The sequence below is a fragment of the Prosopis cineraria genome, unplaced genomic scaffold, assembly GCF_029017545.1.
Source record: "Prosopis cineraria cultivar Desert tree isolate PC_DT_omini unplaced genomic scaffold, ASM2901754v1 PC5, whole genome shotgun sequence".
Taxonomy (NCBI): domain Eukaryota; kingdom Viridiplantae; phylum Streptophyta; class Magnoliopsida; order Fabales; family Fabaceae; genus Prosopis; species Prosopis cineraria.
The window spans coordinates 6,759,752-6,781,050 of record NW_026555336.1 but is presented as its reverse complement, the minus strand read 5'-3'; the positions used below and the strand labels follow the sequence as shown (position 1 = coordinate 6,781,050).

Sequence of the window (21,299 nt, the reverse complement as noted above, 5' to 3'; positions counted from 1 at the left end):
CAAATAATTCCAAATCAGGAATTTCAATTACAAATACATATTTAAATATCAAATACTTTTAGATTGTAATATAAATTTCTAATTGTAATTATTTGAATTGATATTTATGATTGATTTTGTAAAAAATTTTGTTGGAAACTTAATTGTCATTAGTTTAATATTCTAGGACTGTCATCTCCCTTTAAATTTTGCACATATGAAAGGAAATTCATAAACTTCCTCCAATATTTAATATAAGCCAAAATTTGAATTTTTTTTCTTGGTCTTCAATATAAGATAAAGTTAAAATGATTAATATTTTTCAATTTTATCCCTTTTTTATTTGTTATTGTTTGAATTTATAAACAAACTATTATGATTAATAATATTAAAAAGGGTAAAATTAGAAAGTTATATATATTTTTAACAATTTTAATGATATTCATATAATTACCATTTCTCAATGGTAGTATAGTAGTATATTAAAGGGTTAATATGCAATTTGAATTAAATTATAAGATCAGGGGTAATTTAAACCATAAACTCGTATTTAATACATTATGAATTATAAATAATTAAATTTAGGACGGTTTTGCTCTCGTTGTTAAATTAAAACAAAAGTCTATTACTTTTTTAAAACAGAGGCCTAATTTGTAATTTTTCTCAAATGAGAGTAGGAGAGGGGGAGAGTAGGAAAGTTACACATCAAGCTCCATTTTTTAAAAAAGTAAAATTGCTCTAAATTTAATTGTTTATGGTTTAAAATACATAAAATACAAATTTATAATTTAAATAGCCCCTAGACTTATAGTTTAGGATCCAAATTGTATATTAACCCTATATTAAAGCAGTTAACTTTATCTTATATTAAAGATTGGATGGAGCATGACTAATGAAGATTGGGTTTAGTAGAAGAAGCTAATCCCACATAATACGAGCAATTAAAATTTGAATATATTCTAAGAGAGGTCTATAAGGGTCGAGCTCACTCATTTTCTAGTTAGTTATATCACTTCAAGTCATGACTTGCTTTCAAGGGACTAAAAACCAGATTGATCATTGAACCGGTCGAAGCTAGGGGTTAGGGGTTAAGGGTTCAACCGAGATCAAACCGAACATAATAAAAATATAATTTAAATAAATATTTATTAATTGTCAATACATTTATCCATATTTAAGACTTAATATCTTATACAACATATAAAAATAATTCTCACAAGTTAAAAAAATTTCACATAATAATAAAATTACAAAATTAATAATAAAATATAAACATAGAATTAAAAAGAAATAGAAATAAAAAAAATCTACAAGTTAAAAAAATTAAATATATATATATATATATATAACTTCAATTAATAAGAAATTGAAATATGTGAGGTGTGTGTGTAGTGACATACAAGGCAAACGTGTATGGTTCAGTCAAAAAATAAAAAAGAAAACTACACACAAGGCAAACGTGTATGGTTCAGTCAAAAAATAAAAAAGAAAACATGTATAGGTAGAGGTGACGAAATGGCAAACCTGACACCTCAGTTGAATAAAAAAATTCAATAAAGCTATTGTATTTATGGCTTGAAATTTGAATAGCATTAGTCATTTCATCTCCTTTTTCATCTTTCCCTTGGTTCAACCTTTATTTCTCTCATGAGAATAGCCCCACCAATGCGAGACAAAGATTATGGCGAGCAACGAACAACATTATAACTCTCCCTACACACCATTTTAAATTTCTAAATGTTATTTATATTTAATATTTTTAAATATATAAAAAAAGTATCTACAATGAAAAAAATTTAAGAAAAAAAAAAAAAACATTATAACTCTCCCTACACCCCATTTTAATTATGTTATATAAAATGGATAATTTATATATTTAAAACTTCCTTATATTTTTCCTAATTTTTAGATTCCACAATCTATCCACTTTAACTATAACTTCCTAAATTTTATTCAAATTTAATATTTTTAAAATATATAAAAAAAGTCTCCACCATGAAGAAATTTTTTTTAAAAAAATCAAACACTATAACTTTCCCTACATCCAATTTTACTTATCTTTTATAAATAATCTAATTGATATGTTTTAAATTTTTGGGATATTTCTCCTAATTTTTCATATTTCACAATCTATCTACTTTAGTCATAACTTCCTTAGTGTTATTTAAATTTAATATTTCTAAATATATAAAAATAAAAAAAATTCAAACATTATAACTTCCCCTATACATTGAAAATTTCTCCCCTACCATAGCTACTCCCCCCACCTAAAAACTTTTCCACTATCATATCTTTCAAACTGCTTATTTCTAATTTTAAAATTGAACTTCAAAGATAAAGAGAAATTTTAATTTTTATAACTTCCCTATTCAACTATCAAAGACCAATTCCATTTATATTTTCAAGCAATCCTCACTTTTAGTTTCAAATGCAACCATCACATACTACTCCCACATTTAGTTTTTAGAATGCTAACCTATTTTTTTTATAAAAGACACAAAAACCAAAGGGTAATTTGCCCATATCATCATTCCTATGCTTACTCTCCTTGCTCAGTGTAATTGCAAGGTCTAAAGGAACATGATTGACGAGATGAAATCCATAAAGCACACAAGGTCATGATGGTTTTTGTATGAAGAGGGTGAGAGATTAGCGAAAAAGCTGCAAAGCATGTTTTGATATATAGATAGTATGGATAAGTTGTTGACATTGATCGAGACGTTGGGAAGTTTTGGAGAAGGATATATTCAAGTTCTTCTCATGATGTTCTTAATTTCTTAGCGATGTGATTAATGCATATAGAGACCCAAATATCGTTTTGACAAAGCATGATGTAAATAAAGTTAGCTTCCTTAATGGAATATTCATTTTATGCCATATATGTAACAATTCATGAATAATATCCCCAACATGTACTTAATTGTAAGAATTGTATATTTTTAATTTCTATTCAATTTGTTTCTGCAATAAGCTTTAAGGTTACAGTACAATAAGGCTATTATAAAAAGAATTGTTGGGAAAGAACTGTAGAGAGATAGACATCAAGAACGAGAATGAAATACCTAAAATTTGAACGTCAACAAAAAGGCATATTCTTTGATACGCAAGTATCAAGTGTTTTAACAATATACCAAGTTTGTCTCCCTCATTATGCTAGATGTCAACTCAATTTAAGATGCTTTAAGAGAAAATGTTCCATTTCATTAGGTTTTTTCTATCAAAAGTGAAACCAAATTATTTGATAAAAATCATTGTTGCCTTAATATTGATTTTAACTTTTTTTGGGTAGGCTCTCAAATTAGAAAAGCAAGTTGAAAAGAAGATAAAGCATGAGAGAGGATCAACCGAATGAGAGGTAAGATTAAACATTCTGAGGATCATTTGTAATCATATTGGTATAAGTAAAGTATATGTCATAAATTCTTAGCATATTGAAAAATAAAATCCTTATAAATGCATTTTATAACTTCATTATTTACTTTAAATATATGAATTTGTCCATTATGTATTGTGGAGTCATTATTTTTAGAACACATAAGTTCTTATTTTTGTGATTAATAATAATAATAGAGATTGAGTTCTTGAGATAAGAGATGAGCCACACTAATTATTAAACGAGGCATTAAGTTATGTTCTATGACTTTTGTCATTATGCATTGTGATATTATTAAATTTTGGTTTTTGCAATATATCTAAATATAATTTATGAGTTAATCATTTTTAGTTAAAGGTAATTTACTCTAGATTTTAAATAAATATCATTATTGATTTAAATTATTTTTAAAATTTTCACATCCCGTGCGATGCACGGGCCACATACTAGTTTCTTCAAAAACAGTACCATTTGCATGATTAAAAAATATAAAAAATAACAAAAGGCAATTAAAAAGAAAGCACTCAAAATCTCGTGGGACTGGCTTCTCTTCTCCCCCCACTTGTACATAGCTTAGATTAAATATTATTTTATTTTTATTTTAAATTTTTAAAATAAAAAATATAAATCTTGTATCAAATTTGATCAATAATTTAAACAATTCAAATTTAATATGAATAGCTCAAATTTAATATTAATTTTTTTATAATTTTAATTTTAAACTTGCACTATCCAAATTATATTCAGATAGTGCATTTATAAAAATTAAAAAAAATGTATTAAATCCAATCACAAGTATGGACAATTTAGATTTAATATCGATGATTCAAATCTAATATTAAAAATTTTATAATTTTAATATTAAATCTGCACTGTCTAAAATTTATTTTAATAGTCAATTTATAAAAATATATTTAATATTAAATTTAGATTACTCACATTAAATCTGGACTAAAAAAATAAGTAATAAAACATATTATTAAAATTTTTAATAATATTTTAATAAATATAAAAAATAAATATTTTAAAAAGTGTGTAAGGAAGGGTGAGAGGAGAGTAGCCGGGTCTAATTGGGTGTAGGTACTCTCTGTTTAGCTGTCTTTGATTATTTTTTACATTTTTTAATAATACAAAAGGCACTGTTTTTTAAAGAAATGGAAGGAAATGAAGGGGGGAGGATTAGAGACTCCCCTATCCTTATGCTAGCAGGAGAGGGGTCTTTTTATTTTTTTCTCTTTTTTTTTTTTTTTTTCTCATTCCCACCATTCATATCATTTTATTAAATAATTTTTTAAATAATAAAATTAATAAATAATGAAGATGAAAAAAGTATAAAAAAAATTGAGAGAAAAGAAATAGAGGGACCCACTTCTAGCAGGGCTCTCTGCTCCCTCGCTCGCTACTGCCTACTGGGACGCTTTCACGCTCTAACGGTGTCGTTTCGCAACGCAGTTTGGCTGAGCTTGGACTTTGGTTAGGATACGTTAATGCGTACGGTGGTGAGAGATCAGAACGATCATTGAGAGAGGTGTGTCTTTGGGTGGTCGAGTGAAGAGGAAAGATGAGTCTGAAAGTGTACGCCGATCGTATGTCCCAGCCATCCCGTGCGGTGCTCATCTTTTGCAAGTAATATTAATTCATTAACTAGTCAACCATTTTTTCTTTTCTGGGAATTTGGTTTGGTTTACTTGTGCAGTATTATTATTGTTTACTGTAATATTATGAAATTTTGATAGGGTAAATGGAATAGAGTTCGAGGAAATCAAAGTGGAACTATCTAAACGTCAGCAGCTTTCTCCGGAATTCAAAGGCACGTAGTACAATTATTGAACTTACTTCTGAACTTCCTTTCCTGTGTGGGCTCAGTTTTGTGAAACGTTTTCATTTCAAACATGGAGAAGATTTCTTGGCTGGAAAATGATGGACAAGATTTTTTTCTCTCTCTAATTTTTTGCCCCTTTTGGATGTGCCTTCAGCCATTAATCCTTTGAAGAAAGTCCCTGCTATTGTTGATGGGAGATTTAAGCTGTTTGAGAGGTACTGTAATTTCATATAATATTTAATTGTGAGTTGGAATTTGGTTTCAGCGGGAGACTGGAACTGACGTGTCCTTTTTAGGGTTTCTGGATTGAATCTTTCAGCAAGTTGGAGCATTTTACATCAGAAGCTACTTTGCACTCTTTTCTACAAGTCTTTTTTGTAGATATTCCTGGAATATTATTGCTCTTATGTATCTTGCTCCGCTATTGATAGTTACTGGCTCAGACCCAATTTTTTTTTTTTTTGAGAAAAAAATTGTCTTCCCTGAATTTGTTGTGTCCATTGAAATGGGAAAAATAAAAACTTTTTAAAAAGTGTCCTGTATATTTGATGGATTACCTCTGCTAATTTTTATCTTTAGGCGGATGGTTATATGAATTACTGCTTTTTCCAGGAATATTTCATCACAAAACTTTAAGCTTTTAAGTGAAGGACGATAATTTATTTTATTAATATCTCTGACTTACTTATCAATGATCTAAATGTCTCGCTGATGACAAGATTTTGTGATGTTTTGTTCAGTGAGTATTTAAAACTTGCTGCATATATTAACTAACGCCAGTCATCAATTTTTTTCTTTTGAAAAACTATTATTAATTTATTTTTTATTTTCTTCTTTGCAGTCATGCAATTCTTATCTACCTCGCCTCTGCCTTTCCTGGAGTTCCAGATCATTGGTCAGTATAGTCTCTCCTTGTGGTCTGTCAAATTTAATTACAATTTTTTGAATGAATTTAAGATATTCCTTTGAAGAGAAGATAACTTGTTGAGAAGTTAAAGTATCGAATTTTGGTGTCTCCCCTTAGCGAGAACTTTTATCTGATCAATGCAACGACCATGTATAGAGTTCCTTGGCTAGTAATATAACAATTTTTTTTTTGTCCGGTAGTATTTTTCAGTAATAGAATCAAAGTACAAACACCAACCAACAGTATCCCAATATGAAAAAAATCCTACCCTATCAACAGACTCAACGACGCCCAACAAAATGACCAAAAAAGGAAAGACTCAAAAGACCTCAAAAGCCAAAATATGAAGCAGACAAGTGATTCAGTCCCTTGCCTCTGTTCATCCATGGAATTGGCTAAAAGAGAAGTCCCTTGTCTCCATTTATCCATGAAGGTGGCTAGAAGGGGTGGTAGTCCAATGACTTGCTCAAGCAATGAGCCCACACCCTTTTGCGCTCATGCTGCATATCCAAAAGCAGCTTTAACATCTACTCTTAAAATAAGAGGGAGAGAAAAGCACTGAAAGTCATTATCAACTTTCAGGCCAAAAAGGAACACAATGGGACTGAACCAACAATGTCTACAGCTATACAAATTGATCCACAATAACAAATCACTTGCACTAACAAAAAAATCATCCAAACCAGACACAAACATTTACTTATAATGATCAGTCTTATTAACCAGCAAGGGCATGCTTTCCTTTATCAGCAATACCAAAGGAGCCCCAAGCACCTGATGGCTCCACCAATCAGTCCTCATGGCTCTTTGGCGGCTGAAGGCCAGCCACCAAAACCCTCAAACTCAAAGCATGCTTCCACAGGTCCTTTAGTCATGGCCTCCTTGTGCAGCAACTCAATTATAGCATTCCTCAAATTTTGTTGATCTGTACGAGCACTTGGGTACCTTAGATTTAGCCATTCAATATGCATTACACACCTTGTGCTCAACTTAGCCTTTGATATGAGAACCAGCACTCCAATCTTCAATACCTTCATCTATGAACCAGAAACATTAATTATCATCACCAGTTCTGCAATTCAGATCTCTGGCTTTATCATATGCTTAACTTCTTGGCCAAACTTTACGTTAGCTTCACCATTCTTACCAACATTTCCCATCATATATTCCAGATCTGCCAAGTGAGCACACCTTTGTGCATTCACGTCAACAATTGACTTAGCCATCTTTGCACTAGTCATCCAAGCTCTAGACGACTTCACCACCCTCAGATTGACCTTTAAGAAGAGATGTGACTGACCGCTTTGCAAATAGACAATCACCATGTTAACGTTTAATAGGTTTGTAGTTCATCAACCTTTAGCATCTCATCAGGCATTTGAGAAATATATCCTCTCGTTATTTCCTTCGATCTGAAAGTCCAGGTATACATTCCTCTTGGGCAATGACAATCTTCAATCTAAATCTTGACTTGTTTAAAATTCCTCCATGGAACTCCTTTAGCTTGCCTTTCTTTGCCTCCTTTAACTCTTCAAGACCTTCACAATACTGATTCTTCACTTTAATGATGACTACAAAAACCACTGCTCTAATCTCCAACGGTTGTTGGAGGGAGAAACTAAAGATGCCACATGGTTGCTGACCTAAGCTCTCACTAGGGAGAGAACCTGAGCTCCCACACTAACATGGAGAGAACAACTATGCTAGTAATATAACACTGATTTTCATCATATTGTGAGATTTACTTTCATGCATAGAAGTAAAACTAAACTACGTAAATATGTTAGTCTATTAAACTGTTCCAAACTTTGAATGTTAGACATGCATTTATAGCCTCCATTTATGTTAGTCTTTGCTTGATGCTGTTGTCTGGTTTGATCTCTATAGCTACTCTTCATTCATTGAGATTTACATTTTTAACTGTTTTTCTAACCCATGTCACCAGGTATCCTGCTGATCTTTCCAGGAGAGCTAAAATTAACTCTGTGTTGAGTTGGTATCACCTGAATTTACGCCGTGGGGCAGGTACGTCAGAGCTCAAAATGAATCCTTTTCTTGATCCAGTTTCAATAATGAAATTTCTCCTTTTTCCTGAAATTATATGAAAGTTAATATACTTTTTTGGCCTATGTTCACTTTCACTGATCTCAGTGTAACAAATCAGGGATAAATGTCTGATCTTGTGTTCTTGCTGGTACTTCATACTCAAAAGTATTTTATTTTAACCTCGAGGAAGTTTAATGATATGATAATGAAAATACCTTGAAAGTGGTGGTTAAGTTACTGAAAATTTGTTCAAACATCATACACTACATAATCTAATTAGTGGTGGGTAATTATATGTTATTAAACACCGAAGCCCTGGACCGTACAAGATGAAGAAAATCTAATGGGGCTTTGAGTTGAGGGAGAAGACAAGAATCTTCCCAAATTGGCTGTTAATATAGAAAGACTGTTCTAACAATCTAACCAATTGCCATATGTTTGGTGAAATTAGAATATTAAGATTTATGAGGGCAGTCCAAGGAAGGTGTTCAGAGAGAGTAAATCGCCAGAAAAGGCAGGATGAGAGGGAGTTACAAATACACAAGTATGAGAGGAAGCACAGGTGGAAATAGGTGCTGCTCTTCTTTCATAGGGTTTTGTGTGAATGTAGGTGGGTCAACCATGCCTTTAAGTAACCTGTTAGAAGCAAAGTCGTTTGCAAAGGTTTGCACGAAAGTGGAAATTTCATATACTTTGACTCTTTGAGGTCAATTAATTTTGGATCTTTCCTTCATTATTTTCTGATTTGTTCCTTTGAGCGTGAGTACAGTTGATGGCATTCCTTTCTCACACATTTGTGTGCAAATGCTGTTGTCTTTCTTTTTTTGGTACAAACAGTTTTCTTTCTTTTATGATCTGTTTTTCTTGCTTTTGTTCCAGCCACATTTGTTCTGAATACTGTACTAGCTCCTTTTCTGGGTCTGCCGCTGAACCAACAAGCAGCTGCAGAAGCTAAGAAACTTTTGTGCTCATCTCTGTCAACATTAGAGAATGTATGGTTAAAGGGGAATGGCCGATTCTTGCTTGGTGGCTTTCAACCATCCATAGCAGATCTCAGCCTGGTCTGCGAAATCATGCAATTAGAGGTAAATGGGGATGATTTTAATGGAATTTGTTGCTTTCTTGTCATGCATGATGAATGATATATCTAAACAGTTGGTTTTTGTGATCTGTATCTTGTCGATGCATATGATTATCTTCATGAATGCAGATAAAAGCTGCTTCCATGGAATACTATTATACTGACTTCCATTTATTCTGAATGCAGCTTCTGGATGAGAAGGATCGCGATTGCATTCTTGGCCCACACGAGAAAGTTCAGCATTGGATTGAGAGCACAAGAAATGCAACAAAACCTCATTTTGATGAAGTTCATAATGTCCTCTATATGCTCAAAACGAGAATTAGGGTTAAAACCGCACTACCTTCAAAGATGTGAGAGTATACATGTGAAAAGCTTATATGTAATATTAATAGGAATGTTTTTGCATTTAGCAATTATTATGAAGGCTTGATGCTTGAAAGATGTAATTCATGCCTGTATCTGTATTTAGCCTCCAGTTCGACGACAATGTTGAAGCAAATAAATGTGATTGCCAAATGCCATTAGAAGATTTAAGAGGTCCTAGCTACTGGAAAGTTGTACTATAATGTGAAGGTGACGGATATACTTTCTTGTGCAAGGTTGCACGTCTGCATGAGAACGTGTACAAGAAGAATGGCAAAATTCAAGAAAAAGAAAAGTGATTAGTGACAGACATTTTGATGATACTACCGTTTTCTTCTCTCTCTATAGGAAAACTACAAATAGGTCGTGTACAAGGAACTTATTTAAAAATAAATTTTGTAAAATTTAAAAATTATAATCACGTCTCTTGATATTTGATTGTAATTTGTGAGAAGTGTGTAAAGATAATATTACCTTTAATTACAATCCCTTTAGGTTTCTTGAATGTGCTCCTTTCATATGCCTTCTCCTTTAGCATTTTATTTGTTAAAAATTGATGGTCAAGCCACTGCGGGACACTTTTAAAATTGTTACGGGGGAATGATCTTGGATTTATATATCGGACTGTCAATAGTATTTTGAGTTTTTCATCTTACATAGAAATTTACAAGACCTTGGATTTGAATTTATAATTTGACCGAAATACAAAGTTCTATCAGAAACTTAATATATATGATTCCAATTTCGAAAGACATAGTTATTGTGAAATTCAGAAGCCTTGTGTTTTGGAATCTTGTTTCTTTAACTCATCACAGGTCACAAGGCCTTGAATTTTTGACGAGTTGCTAACCAAAAAGGTGTAATGCTTGATTGCGTATGCTCTCTCTATCTCTCACTCTAATTGCAAATCCTCTTCATTTCCAAACTAATTTGAGTATGGAAGATATATTTATCTTCCCCTCAACTTTTTCAAAGCTTCTGCTTGGTATATGTTTGATTTGAAGTGTGGATCTAAAACTTTCAGGTTAAAAAGCTCCATCAAGAACGAAGATTAATTCAAATGGTGGATAAGGATTTGAAAGGAAACTTTGACCTGATTGAACTAGAAGAAATCGTGCAGGTAGCACTCTTGTAGTCTTGAGTCACAGTTTTATCCTTCTCAGTGCCCAAAGATGTCTGAAGTATTAAAGATTTATGTGTATCTTTTTCGTGTCAGTGCCATGCTAACCTTTTCTACATGTTTCATGTTTCAATTTTGTCGAATGTCCCTGAAAGGGACCGAAACAAATGTTTCTTTATAGCCTAGAATCATTATAGGAGTGATAGTGAAAATGTTACAAAGTGCATTTTTGTCTTGATTCAATTGTACGTTTAGGAACTTATACATGTATATTATGAAATTGTAGTTGTAGAAGTTAAAGTTGTAAATTAAGAATTTTGAGTTGTGAATTTGTGATGACAAGTTGTAAACATATGATACCTTCATGTATTGTTTCTTTTAATAGATTTTGGATATACAATTAGAGAAAAAGAAACATTTTGACATTATTGTCTTAGACTATAATTATGCAGGTCCTTTAAATTACAAGTAATCTATTTTGTCATTTTTAAAACATGTCATTTATTAGTTGCAATTTCAAAATTTACAAGTGGAAGTTTTTAATTTACAACTAACATTTTAATTTTAATGACTAACAATATTTGAACTAAAGTGGAAAACATCCTTCGTTTATGACTTACATTTCAATTTTTAAATGAGAGTTTCTAATTTACAACCAGCGTTTCATTTTTTTTCCCCAATACTTATTGGTAACTTGTAACCTTTTACTTACAATTATAATTTCAAAATTTATAAATAGAATTTTTTAATTTACAAGTCAAATTTCTTATTTTATGATTTTAAAATTTATAAGTAAAAGTTTTTAATTTACGAGTCAAATTTTTTATTTTATGATTGAGAAGCATGAAGTGAAGTGTCACAAACCCTTCATGCTCTTTAAAAATTTGCAATTATTTACCGTATATTTACAATTGTGCTTCAAAATTCACAAGTATAAGCTTTTAATTCACAAGTTAAATTTCATGTTTTATACCAAAATATAAACTTCACAATTGAAACAATAGCCAAATAATTTGGAATGAATTGGAATTTCATAAAATTAATTTACCAATAGTGTCGTATAAACCCATTTCCCAGAAAAAGAAGAAGGGCTCCATTAATACCAATCACAACCAAAAAATGGTTGAGCCGCATTAACACCAATTTAAGTAAAATATTTACCAAAATTTGTAAGGATTATATCCAATACAATTGTGAAGGTTGAAACTTTCATAACAAAACACCCCTAATATATGAGCTACAGACAATGCTAGTAATAGGGCCGTGCAAAAGTCTTGTAGTCTGGTCCAACCCGGTTCAACCCGTGAAAACCCGGTCTTGTCCAGTCCTATAAAATGTTGGTCCTACAGGACTAAAAGGACCAAAAAGACAGGACTAATTTTTCGGGTAAGACCAGACTAGAGACTAAGCATCTAGACTAAGTGGTCTGGTCTACTCCTATAGAATTATTTTAATATAATTAAAAATAATTTATAAATTATTAATTAATAAGTTAGTGAATTAATCTTACATTATTACATTTTGTATTAACACATCGAATAAAAAAAAAGTCACCCAGCACTCTAGGCTCCAGCAACCAGCAGTGTCAATCACGATCTCACACGTGTTAATCATTTTAGTCACACAGCAAAGAGCAAACGCCGTCAGAAATCCAGCTCACTTCAGCTTCAGCACGAAACTCATTCTCAATTTCTTTCCACACTCTCCAGTCTCCAGTGCGCCGAAGCCCTACCTCCTCCAGTGCGCCACCACCGAACACTGTCAATCACGTCGCCCGCCATTGCTCTTCCCTCTTCATTCTTGTTCGAGCCCTGATCTCTGATTCATTGCTCTTCCCTCTTCATTCTCGCTCAAGCCATTCTCCTGCCACCGCTGCTCCGCTAGTGCGCCACCACTATCGGCATCGCCTCTCGTAGCTGATTCACCGCTAGTGCTCTCCATTAACCTTAACCTCTAATTCACTGCCATTCTCGCACGTTCAAGCAAGCAATCGCCAGGTAAGTCTTGTTACCCATTGCCCCACCCTTGCTCGAGCCATTCCTTGTTCTTCTTCCTTCCGTTTTTTTCACTTGAAAAGTAGCTGTAGAGATTTCTTGTGCTAACCCAAGTCAGGCATATTCTTGTTTGTTTTCCCTTGTTTTTTTTACCTGACTTTGCCTCATCATCGAATCTGTGAAAAACCATTGAAGTGGATGTGTTTTTTCCCTTGACTCTGGCTCATCACTCTGCACGATCCAGAATTTTTTGAAATTTGCTACACAAATTTGGATTGACTTGTCTTAGAAGTTGTTTAATATGGATTGAAATTTGTTACACAGATTTGGAAGATTGAAATTTGTTAAACAGATTTGGATTGACTTGCCTTAGAAGTTGTTTAAAGTTTTTCCCCGTATCTGTGTTAATCTATTCGAAGGACATTCCTATGGGATGATTTTTATTAGTAATCACCTTATCAATTATGTGCTCTCATTTTCTAGCTTTTGTGTTACCTGCCATGATTTTGTGCTGTTATAACTTGTCCATTTTGCTTCCTTTTCATCATTGTGAAGTGATGGATATTGAGCACACATCCAGCATTGACCAACCTCAATCGTCTCCTTTCACTGGTGAAAATGTGAGTTCAACTTCTTCTGGACCATCTTTGACACCTACTCCTCCTCCTCAACCCCCAACTACTATGGAATGTCCTCCTCTTCTTACAACTGTAACTGAAAGTGAAGCTATAGAAGGTAATAGAAAGAGAAAAAATTCTTCAAGAAAGGTGTTAAAAGTATGGGAACACTTTACTAATTTATCATTGGAAGAGACAAATGGAGAAGTTAAAGCTGCATGCAAGTATTGTAATTTAGATTATGCTTGTGACCCAGGCAAGCATGGTTTAACATCCTTGAAGAGGCATGTACCAAAGTGTCCCAAGAATCCACATAAAGCTACACAAATGACAAAACAATCTATGTTGAATTATGTGACACCAAGTGGGCAAGAGGGAAGCTTAGTACCTCACATGTTCAATCAGAAACGATGTCGCAGGGCGCTAGTTGAGTTCATCATATGTGATGAGATGCCATTTAGGCTTGCTGAGAAAGAAGGCTTTAAAAAGTTTGTGAAGGAGTTAGAACCACGATTTCAAATCCATTCAAGAATAATAGTGGCTAGAGATGCCTGGCAATTGTATCTTGGTGAAATTAGAATCTTGAAAAATTTGTTGAAGAAGTATACTAATCGTCTTTGCCTCACTACAGATTACTGGACATCAGTTTAAAACTTCAATTACTTATGTTTGACAGCCCATTTCATTGATAATGATTGGAACTTGCATAAGAGGATTCTAAGTTTTTGCATGGTTGAGAATCACAAGGGTGATACGATAGGCAAGACAATTGAAAGGTGCTTATCAGATTGGGGCATAAAAAATGTGTTCACCATAACTATAGATAATGCAACTTCCAATGACACAGCCTTCTCTTACTTAAAAAGGCATCTAAAGAATTGGAGGGGTCTTGTTTGTGGTGGTGATTATCTTCAACTATAGTGTTCTGCACATATTCTTAATCTAGTTGTTAATGACGGGTTGAAGGAGTTGAAAGATACTTTTAAGTCCATTCGAAATGCTATTAGATATGTTCGTTCCTCTCCTACTCGCTTGCAAAGATTTAAAGATGTTTGTGAATTGAAAATGTTAGACACAAAAAGTATTGTTTGCCTTGATGTCAATACTAGATGGAATTCTACATATTTAATGTTAGATGTGGCTTTGAAATTTCAAAAGGCATTTGAAAGATTAGAGGATGAGGATGAAGATTTTGTTAGCTACTTCAACAAAGGTTCAAAGCGTCATGCTCATAGTGACTTTTCTTGTTTAGAGGGTAGCATAGATGCTTATATTTATAGGTAAGGTATTAGACCTGATGATAACATAGATGCTTTTGCTTACTCTAGGCAAGCTCCTCCTAAGCGTAATGGCCCTCCAAACAAACAAGCTTGGAGTAAAGCACGATTCTTTCTTAAGTTCTTGAAGGTATTTTATGATGTCACTTTGCAATTTTCTAGCACACTGAAAGTTACTGCACATACATGCTTCCATCAAATTGCTTTAATTCAAGAGTTGTTAGATGAGAATATTGAAAGTGATGACCCTCTTCTTATGGAGATGTCTTTGAGCATGAAGAGTAAGTATGATAAGTATTGGAGGGCAGCAGATAATTTAAACCCTTTGTTGATTATTGCTGTGATTCTTGATCCTCGATACAAGCTTGCCTATATTAATCATGTATTTGATCAAATTTTTCCTGCCCCTAACCTTTGCATGTCCATAAAGAACAAGGTAAGAGACACTTTGTATCGCCTATTTAAGGAATACTCTACAACAGTTAGTCCTGATACAAGCAGTTTTGGATTTGGTAGTGTCAACTCTTCAAGTTCTCTTGACACCAACACTTCAAATGCAAGTAAAGGTAAAAAAAGACCCTGGTCGTAGATGGTTAGCATTCCAGAAGCAAAAAAGCTCATCAGTTGATACCCAATCAGAGTTAGATAGATACCTTTCTGCTAGTACATCTGAGGACACCCCTATTGATGATGATGATGATAATTTTGATATCTTGACATGGTGGAAGGTTAATTCTACCAAGTACAGAGTACTTTCCTTGATAGCACGAGATTTATTGGCTATACTAGTATCTACAGTTGCTTTTGAATCAGCTTTTAGCACTGGAGGACGTGTTGTTGATGATTATAGGAGTTTTTTATCTCCTAAGATGACTGAAGCACTCATTTGTGCCCAGAATTGGCTAGTTGCAGGGCAATCTCTTTCAGAGTTTGTCTCTATGTTTCATGAGGTTAATAATTTTCAAGAGACTGACGATGTGGTTAATGTTACAGGTAATATATTCAATTTTATGTCTCTTAATTTAATTTATATATTGCATTTTTACACTTACTAATCACTTTATATATGTGTATATAATTTTTTTACAGATACTTCAAGTGTTATTGACACTAAGGAGATAATTATTTGAAGATTTATTGAGTTTGTTTCTATTGAAGCTTAGGAGATAATTACATGACAGATGTAATGTAGTGTTAAACTTTGTTGAGTGTTTTTGTTGAAGTTATATATTTAAATCATTTGGAGTGTGGACTGTAACTGAAATATTATTTTCTTGATGTTAGAAATCATTATGAATTATGAATTTATTATGATTATAACTTATAAGTGTTTCTATTATCTTAATTGAGTTTATTAGGTTGAAATAAATTATTGTTTATCATAGAGAAAAAAAGAAAAAAAAAGGCCTAGTGAGTATTGGACTAACAGGACCAGTCTCCCAGTCTTATAGACCAAGTCCGATCCTATTAATCTCTAGGTTTTCACAGGACTAGACCGGATTACGGGTTGCCTAACCCAGTCCTTTTTATGAAAAGGACCAGACTCCGGGTTAGTCTGAAGTCTAGTCCCGTCCAGTCCTTCTTAGCTATCTTCCTCTTTTGTCTGTCATGTTCCAACAAAACCATCACTTCTTCCAGCGACGTGCCCACGTTGAGTGTAAAGGGGGCAATTGCCCCCATTGAAAAACTAAAAATTGCATTTGATTTTTAGTTAAAATTATACTTGCTCGCTTAAAAAGCTGAATTATCCCATACTCTTTTTAAAATTATCAAGTATACATATTTAAAAATATTTTTACTCTTATATTTATTAGAAAAATAAATTTGATAAAAATGAAACTAATATATATTTTTAAACTTTTCATATAATTTATTTATATACTACTTTAAGGCTAAAGTATATATATTTAGTCCTTTAACTTTACATAATAATTTATTTTAGTCCTTTAATTTTATAAAGTGTCTTTTAATTATTTAATCCTAATACTATTAGTTTAATTCCAAAAAATTTTTATATTAAATTTTTAAATATTGATAAAATATTCTTAAATGTTAACATATTAAGTTTAATTTTTTTAAAATAATAATGATTGATATAAAAAATAATCATTTGAAAGTAACGATGTTAGGGTTAAAGGATTAAAATAATATTTTACAAAATTAAAAGATCAAATTAAAATCTTATATAAAATTAAAAAACTAAAAATATACTTTAACCTTACTTTAATTAATATTTATAATTATATTTTCTTTAAAAATATCAAAATTTACTTTTAGCTTAAATATTGCCCCCTCTGATAAATTATTTTAGGCCTGTCACCACCTTCTTCCTTTTTAGTCATCCTCCTCCTTTTTTTTTTTTAGTTTTTTTGGTCATCCTCCACTTTTTAAGCTGCATAGCCATCCTCTTTGTCATCATCTAATTTTCTCTTCATATTACCTTGATGATGTTCCTCTGCACTCTCATTACGACTCACCAATATAACCAACCAACTCCACGTATGCTTTTTTAAGGTCCTAAATCACACAATGCACACATTGTCAAACGCATTTCATTCAATCCAAGTTGTAAAATGAGTACTTCCTAGTTATAAATATAAAAGGTTTCCAGTGTAAATTTAAAAGTATTTCCATTTTAATAACTAAATTATTCAAAATTTGCAGCTAATCCTTCAAGTTACTTGAGTCAATTTAACAAGAACTAAAGAGTGGGATTTGAGATGATTTACAACTCATGTTTCATGATTTAAAGTTAATTTTTCATTATTTACAACTAATTCTTTGGATTTTACGAGTAAATTGACAAGTGACTCATCTTCCAGTATTTCAAGTTTCTTCACAAGAATAATACCACATTCATCTCAAATTATAAGGCACTTTGAAGAAGTTTCTCCATCCCAAAGACCCAAACTATAAGACACTTTAGGTAGATTAATGTTTCATTAAATACACTAATTTCAATATTATTCTTTTTCTTTTTATAATTATTTTTCGTCCATTTTTTTCAATATATTAAATGATGAATATTTTTAAAAGTTTATATTTTTATTTTGAAAAGATAAGGTTGTTAAGTGTATTTAATTAAGTTTATTGGTATATAAGATTTTGTCTAAAAATGTCTTATAATTTAAGACAAAAGGAGTAGAAAATACCACAACTTTAGTTCAAAATATGCTAGAATAACTCTTTCTATCTTGTTTATAAATGAACATTTGAAAATTTACAATTCAAACTTCATAATTTATAACTAAATTTTTATATTTTTTACAATGGATTGTGTATACAGAGAATTATAAGTTTATTCACCAACTCACGTTGCCAATATACATAAATGTAGAATTGGTAATTCAGATAGGCCAAACGTAAAGTATCTTACCATTTTAAAAAAGCTCATATGGTCAAGTTCGACCATAACTTTTTTTGATTGGATTCGGGCTGGCCCATTAGATTTGACCAAAATTACCTACTCTACATACACAAAGTTAAAAAATTGTAGGGGTTGGGCTCAATTCAAGCGCGGCTTATTTAGATCAGACTTAAAGTATCCTGCTCTCTTAAAAAAATTATATAGCCAAGCCTAACCCTAACTTTTTTTGGACAGGTTTTGGTTGGTCCACATTATCGGCTCTACATAAATATCCTCTAAACAATGAAGGAATTTAAACATATGATCTAGCCCAATTTGTTTTCTTTGAATTTTCCAATCTAAGAAAATCAAACTTCTTTATTCATACCAACTAATAATACCAAGTGGCTATGATGACTTCTTGACAATTGGGACAGTTTTTGAACAGCTTGTGAATGCTCATAAAGATGCATTAATAGAGGTGGATCAAAATAATGAAAAATCAAGTGGACCTTGAAATAGAAGATTTAGATCAACGAGAGGGGACATATGATTTTCATCTTAGGCAAGATAAGAGTGAGGATAAAATTTGTGCCAAGGGTCAACTTATACAAAAAGAAGAGAAGAAGATTGGTAATATTGGGTGGCATCCATACTCATATTAAAACATGTCATTTATTAGTTGTAATTTCAAAATTTATAAGTGGAAGTTCTTAATTTAAAACTAACATTTCAATTTTTATGATTAACAGTGTTTGAACTAAAGTGGGAACATCCTTGATTCATAAGTTATAATTAGTCAAAATTTAAGGGTTAAGTTATATTTATATCAAAATTACATAGATCAAAAGAATAATTTTACCTATTTTTAATAGGGGTATTTAAATAAAAGAATTCTCATAATTATTTTTGTATAAATAAAAGGTAAGAAGAAAGAACAAACAGTATATAAATTGATCATTCCTTGCAGGTAAGCGCGGAAACGGAGGGTCTTGATTCTCAGCTTTTGGCGGTGGCACCGAGTATCGGATTTGGATGTAAAGTTACATGCTAAACCACAGACCCATAATTCTCAGCTGGCAGGCATGAATCTGGGTAAACTATAAATAGGAAAATAAAAAAAAAAAATACTAGAAAACGAGCAAAATAGATAAAAAAAATCTAAAATTGAAAAACTTACGACGCTGTGTTGAGTTTTGGTGGGTAGGCTGCTGACTGGTGAGAAATTGAGGCCTTTCCTAGTTCCTGTACTCTCTTCTCTCTCTTATTGTCTCCTCATCCTTCAATGGATCTATAATTTAATTTGTTTTTGTTGGAATTTCTGCTTTCTGGCCGAACTGACTGCGTTGAATTGAGGCACAAGTTTGCGCTTTGTCGTTCTTGGATTGCAGGAATTTCATAAATCCAAGATCCTCTTTTAATTTTGGTTTCTGTATCTTTGACATGATTTAGGTTTAAGGGGGCAGCGTCGATGAGATTTGTTCTCTTTGGATCTCGAGGATTGGTTGACATTTAGCTCCAGGTTGGAGGTTGAGAATTTTGACACGTGCAATTAGAGGTTATTCGACCTCCCCCCCCCTCCCTCCTCCTCCAGCGAATTGGTTTGAACCTTCGGTGGGATCAAGAGGACTCGTTAAGGATTAGGGTTTTGGCGATGGCTTCAAATCCTCCATTTCACTTGGAGGACCAGACCGACGAGGATTTCTTTGATAAGTTGGTGGAGGACGAAGTGGAGCCTGTTAAGTCAGGTCAAAATGATGGGTATGTTTCCGATGACGCGAAAGTAGTTGCAAATGTGAGTATTAGTGATGCTGATGTGGCATTAGAGAATTCAGACGCTGACGAAAGTGGGCTTGGAGTCAGAGGTGAACTTGGCAGTGTGAAATTCGATGGGGGATTGGTTGGTGCCCATGCAGAAGAGAAAATTTCATCGGTGTCCTCTGGTTCAGTTGGGTTTGATAGTTGGATCTCCCCCAGTAACGATGAGATGGGATCACAGAGCACATCGTCTTCAAATGTAAATAACAACGACGGTATCATCAATTCAGAGGTTAAGGAGGTAGGATGGAATTCATTTCATGCTGATTCGAATGGAGGCAACGTGTTTGGTTTAGACTCTGACTTTTATAATGAATTTGAAGATAAATCTGGAGATTTTCCAGGGAAAGCAGATAAAAATTTAAATACTGAGGCGAAACATAGTTTTGAATCTCATAGTGATGGCTTAAATACTTCATCCAATCACGTGCAATATCAAGACGACCGAGGTTATAATGCATCTATGGAACAAAATGCAAATGGGCACGATCAAAGCAGCAGTAAGTATTGGGAAGATCTTTATCCAGGTTGGAAGTATGAGCATAACACCGGGCAATGGTATCAAGTGGACGGCTATAATGCAACATCCGCTAATCAGGAAAGTATTGAAGCCAATTCTTCTGTGAACTGGACTGCATCCAGTGGAACAGCAGTGGTCTCTTACACGCAGCAAACTGCTCAGTCAGTTGCTGGAACTTCAGCTGAAACTGCCACTACGGAAACTGTCTCCAGCTGGGACCAGGTTTCACAAGGGGCTAATCGATACCCAGAACACATGGTCTTTGATCCTCAGTATCCTGGTTGGTATTATGACACAATTGCCAAAGAATGGCGCTTGTTGGAGACCTACAATTCATCCATTCAATCTACGTCATGTGGACTTGAAAATGGGCATTCCTCTAATAATACCTTGTCACACGATAATGATAGTTTCTATGGAGAGGATTACCAAACTGGCACTTACCAATCACAGGGTGTTGGTAGCCAGGCTGTAGGTGGCAGCTGGGGTGGTTCATATGGTATCAGTGGTCAGCGAGGTCTAGACACGTATACAACTGATGCTGCTAGTAAAAGTGGGGATGGTATGAGCACGGTTGGAAATCAGCAATTCGGTCATACTTATGGTTCAAGTTATTCAGTAGATAACAATCAATTAAATTCTTCTAGTTCCTTCAGATCAGTCTCATTGAACAAGAATGTAAGCCATAGTCATGGTTTGGCTAATGGAACTGTTGAACTCCACAGCTTTGCCCCCAGTACGGACATTGTTCAGCAGTTTAATCATTCAAATACAAAATTTGATGAAAAGAAAGATTTTTCAGATCATTATGCTGAAAGTCAGAAACCCACTAGCTATTCTCAGCAGTCATTCCAGGGTGGGCATAACTTTTCTTATGCCTCTCATGTCGGAAGATCATCTGCTGGACGTCCTCCTCACGCTCTTGTAACATTTGGATTCGGTGGAAAACTCATTGTCATGAAAGATTCTAGTCTTTTGAGCTCATCATATGGAAGCCAGGTTAATTTTGGATTCCTCTGTTTAGTTTCATAGT

General features: G+C 33.0%; 2 protein-coding genes across 2 annotated transcripts in view; both read left to right on the top strand.

Moving 5' to 3' along the window:
- Window positions 1–4,765: 4,765 nt before the first annotated feature.
- Window positions 4,766–9,897, top strand: LOC129310586 (glutathione S-transferase T1-like). The gene is made up of 7 exons (XM_054952475.1): window positions 4,766–4,978; window positions 5,089–5,162; window positions 5,329–5,389; window positions 6,016–6,069; window positions 8,027–8,106; window positions 9,007–9,212; window positions 9,395–9,897. The coding sequence occupies exons 1-7, from the start codon at window positions 4,914–4,916 to the stop codon at window positions 9,563–9,565; spliced, it is 711 nt and encodes a 236-aa protein (XP_054808450.1). The 5' UTR covers window positions 4,766–4,913; the 3' UTR covers window positions 9,566–9,897.
- A 9,040-nt stretch (window positions 9,898–18,937) lies between these two features.
- LOC129311074 (protein transport protein SEC16B homolog) overlaps window positions 18,938–21,299 on the top strand; it is a 60,720-nt gene continuing 58,358 nt past the window's right edge. Inside the window, 1 exon segment of the mRNA XM_054953041.1 lies at window positions 18,938–21,265. Within this exon segment, the coding sequence (XP_054809016.1) occupies window positions 19,583–21,265 (1,683 nt within the window). The 5' untranslated portion in view covers window positions 18,938–19,582.

Coding starts and splice junctions, on each gene's coding strand:
- LOC129310586 (XM_054952475.1), top strand. CDS start 4,914: ATGAGTCTGAAAGTGTACGCCGATCGTATGTCCCAGCCATCCCGTGCG. Junction 4,979..5,088: donor GCGGTGCTCATCTTTTGCAA/GTAATATTAATT, acceptor AAATTTTGATAG/GGTAAATGGAATAGAGTTCG. Junction 8,107..9,006: donor GAATTTACGCCGTGGGGCAG/GTACGTCAGAGC, acceptor CTTTTGTTCCAG/CCACATTTGTTCTGAATACT.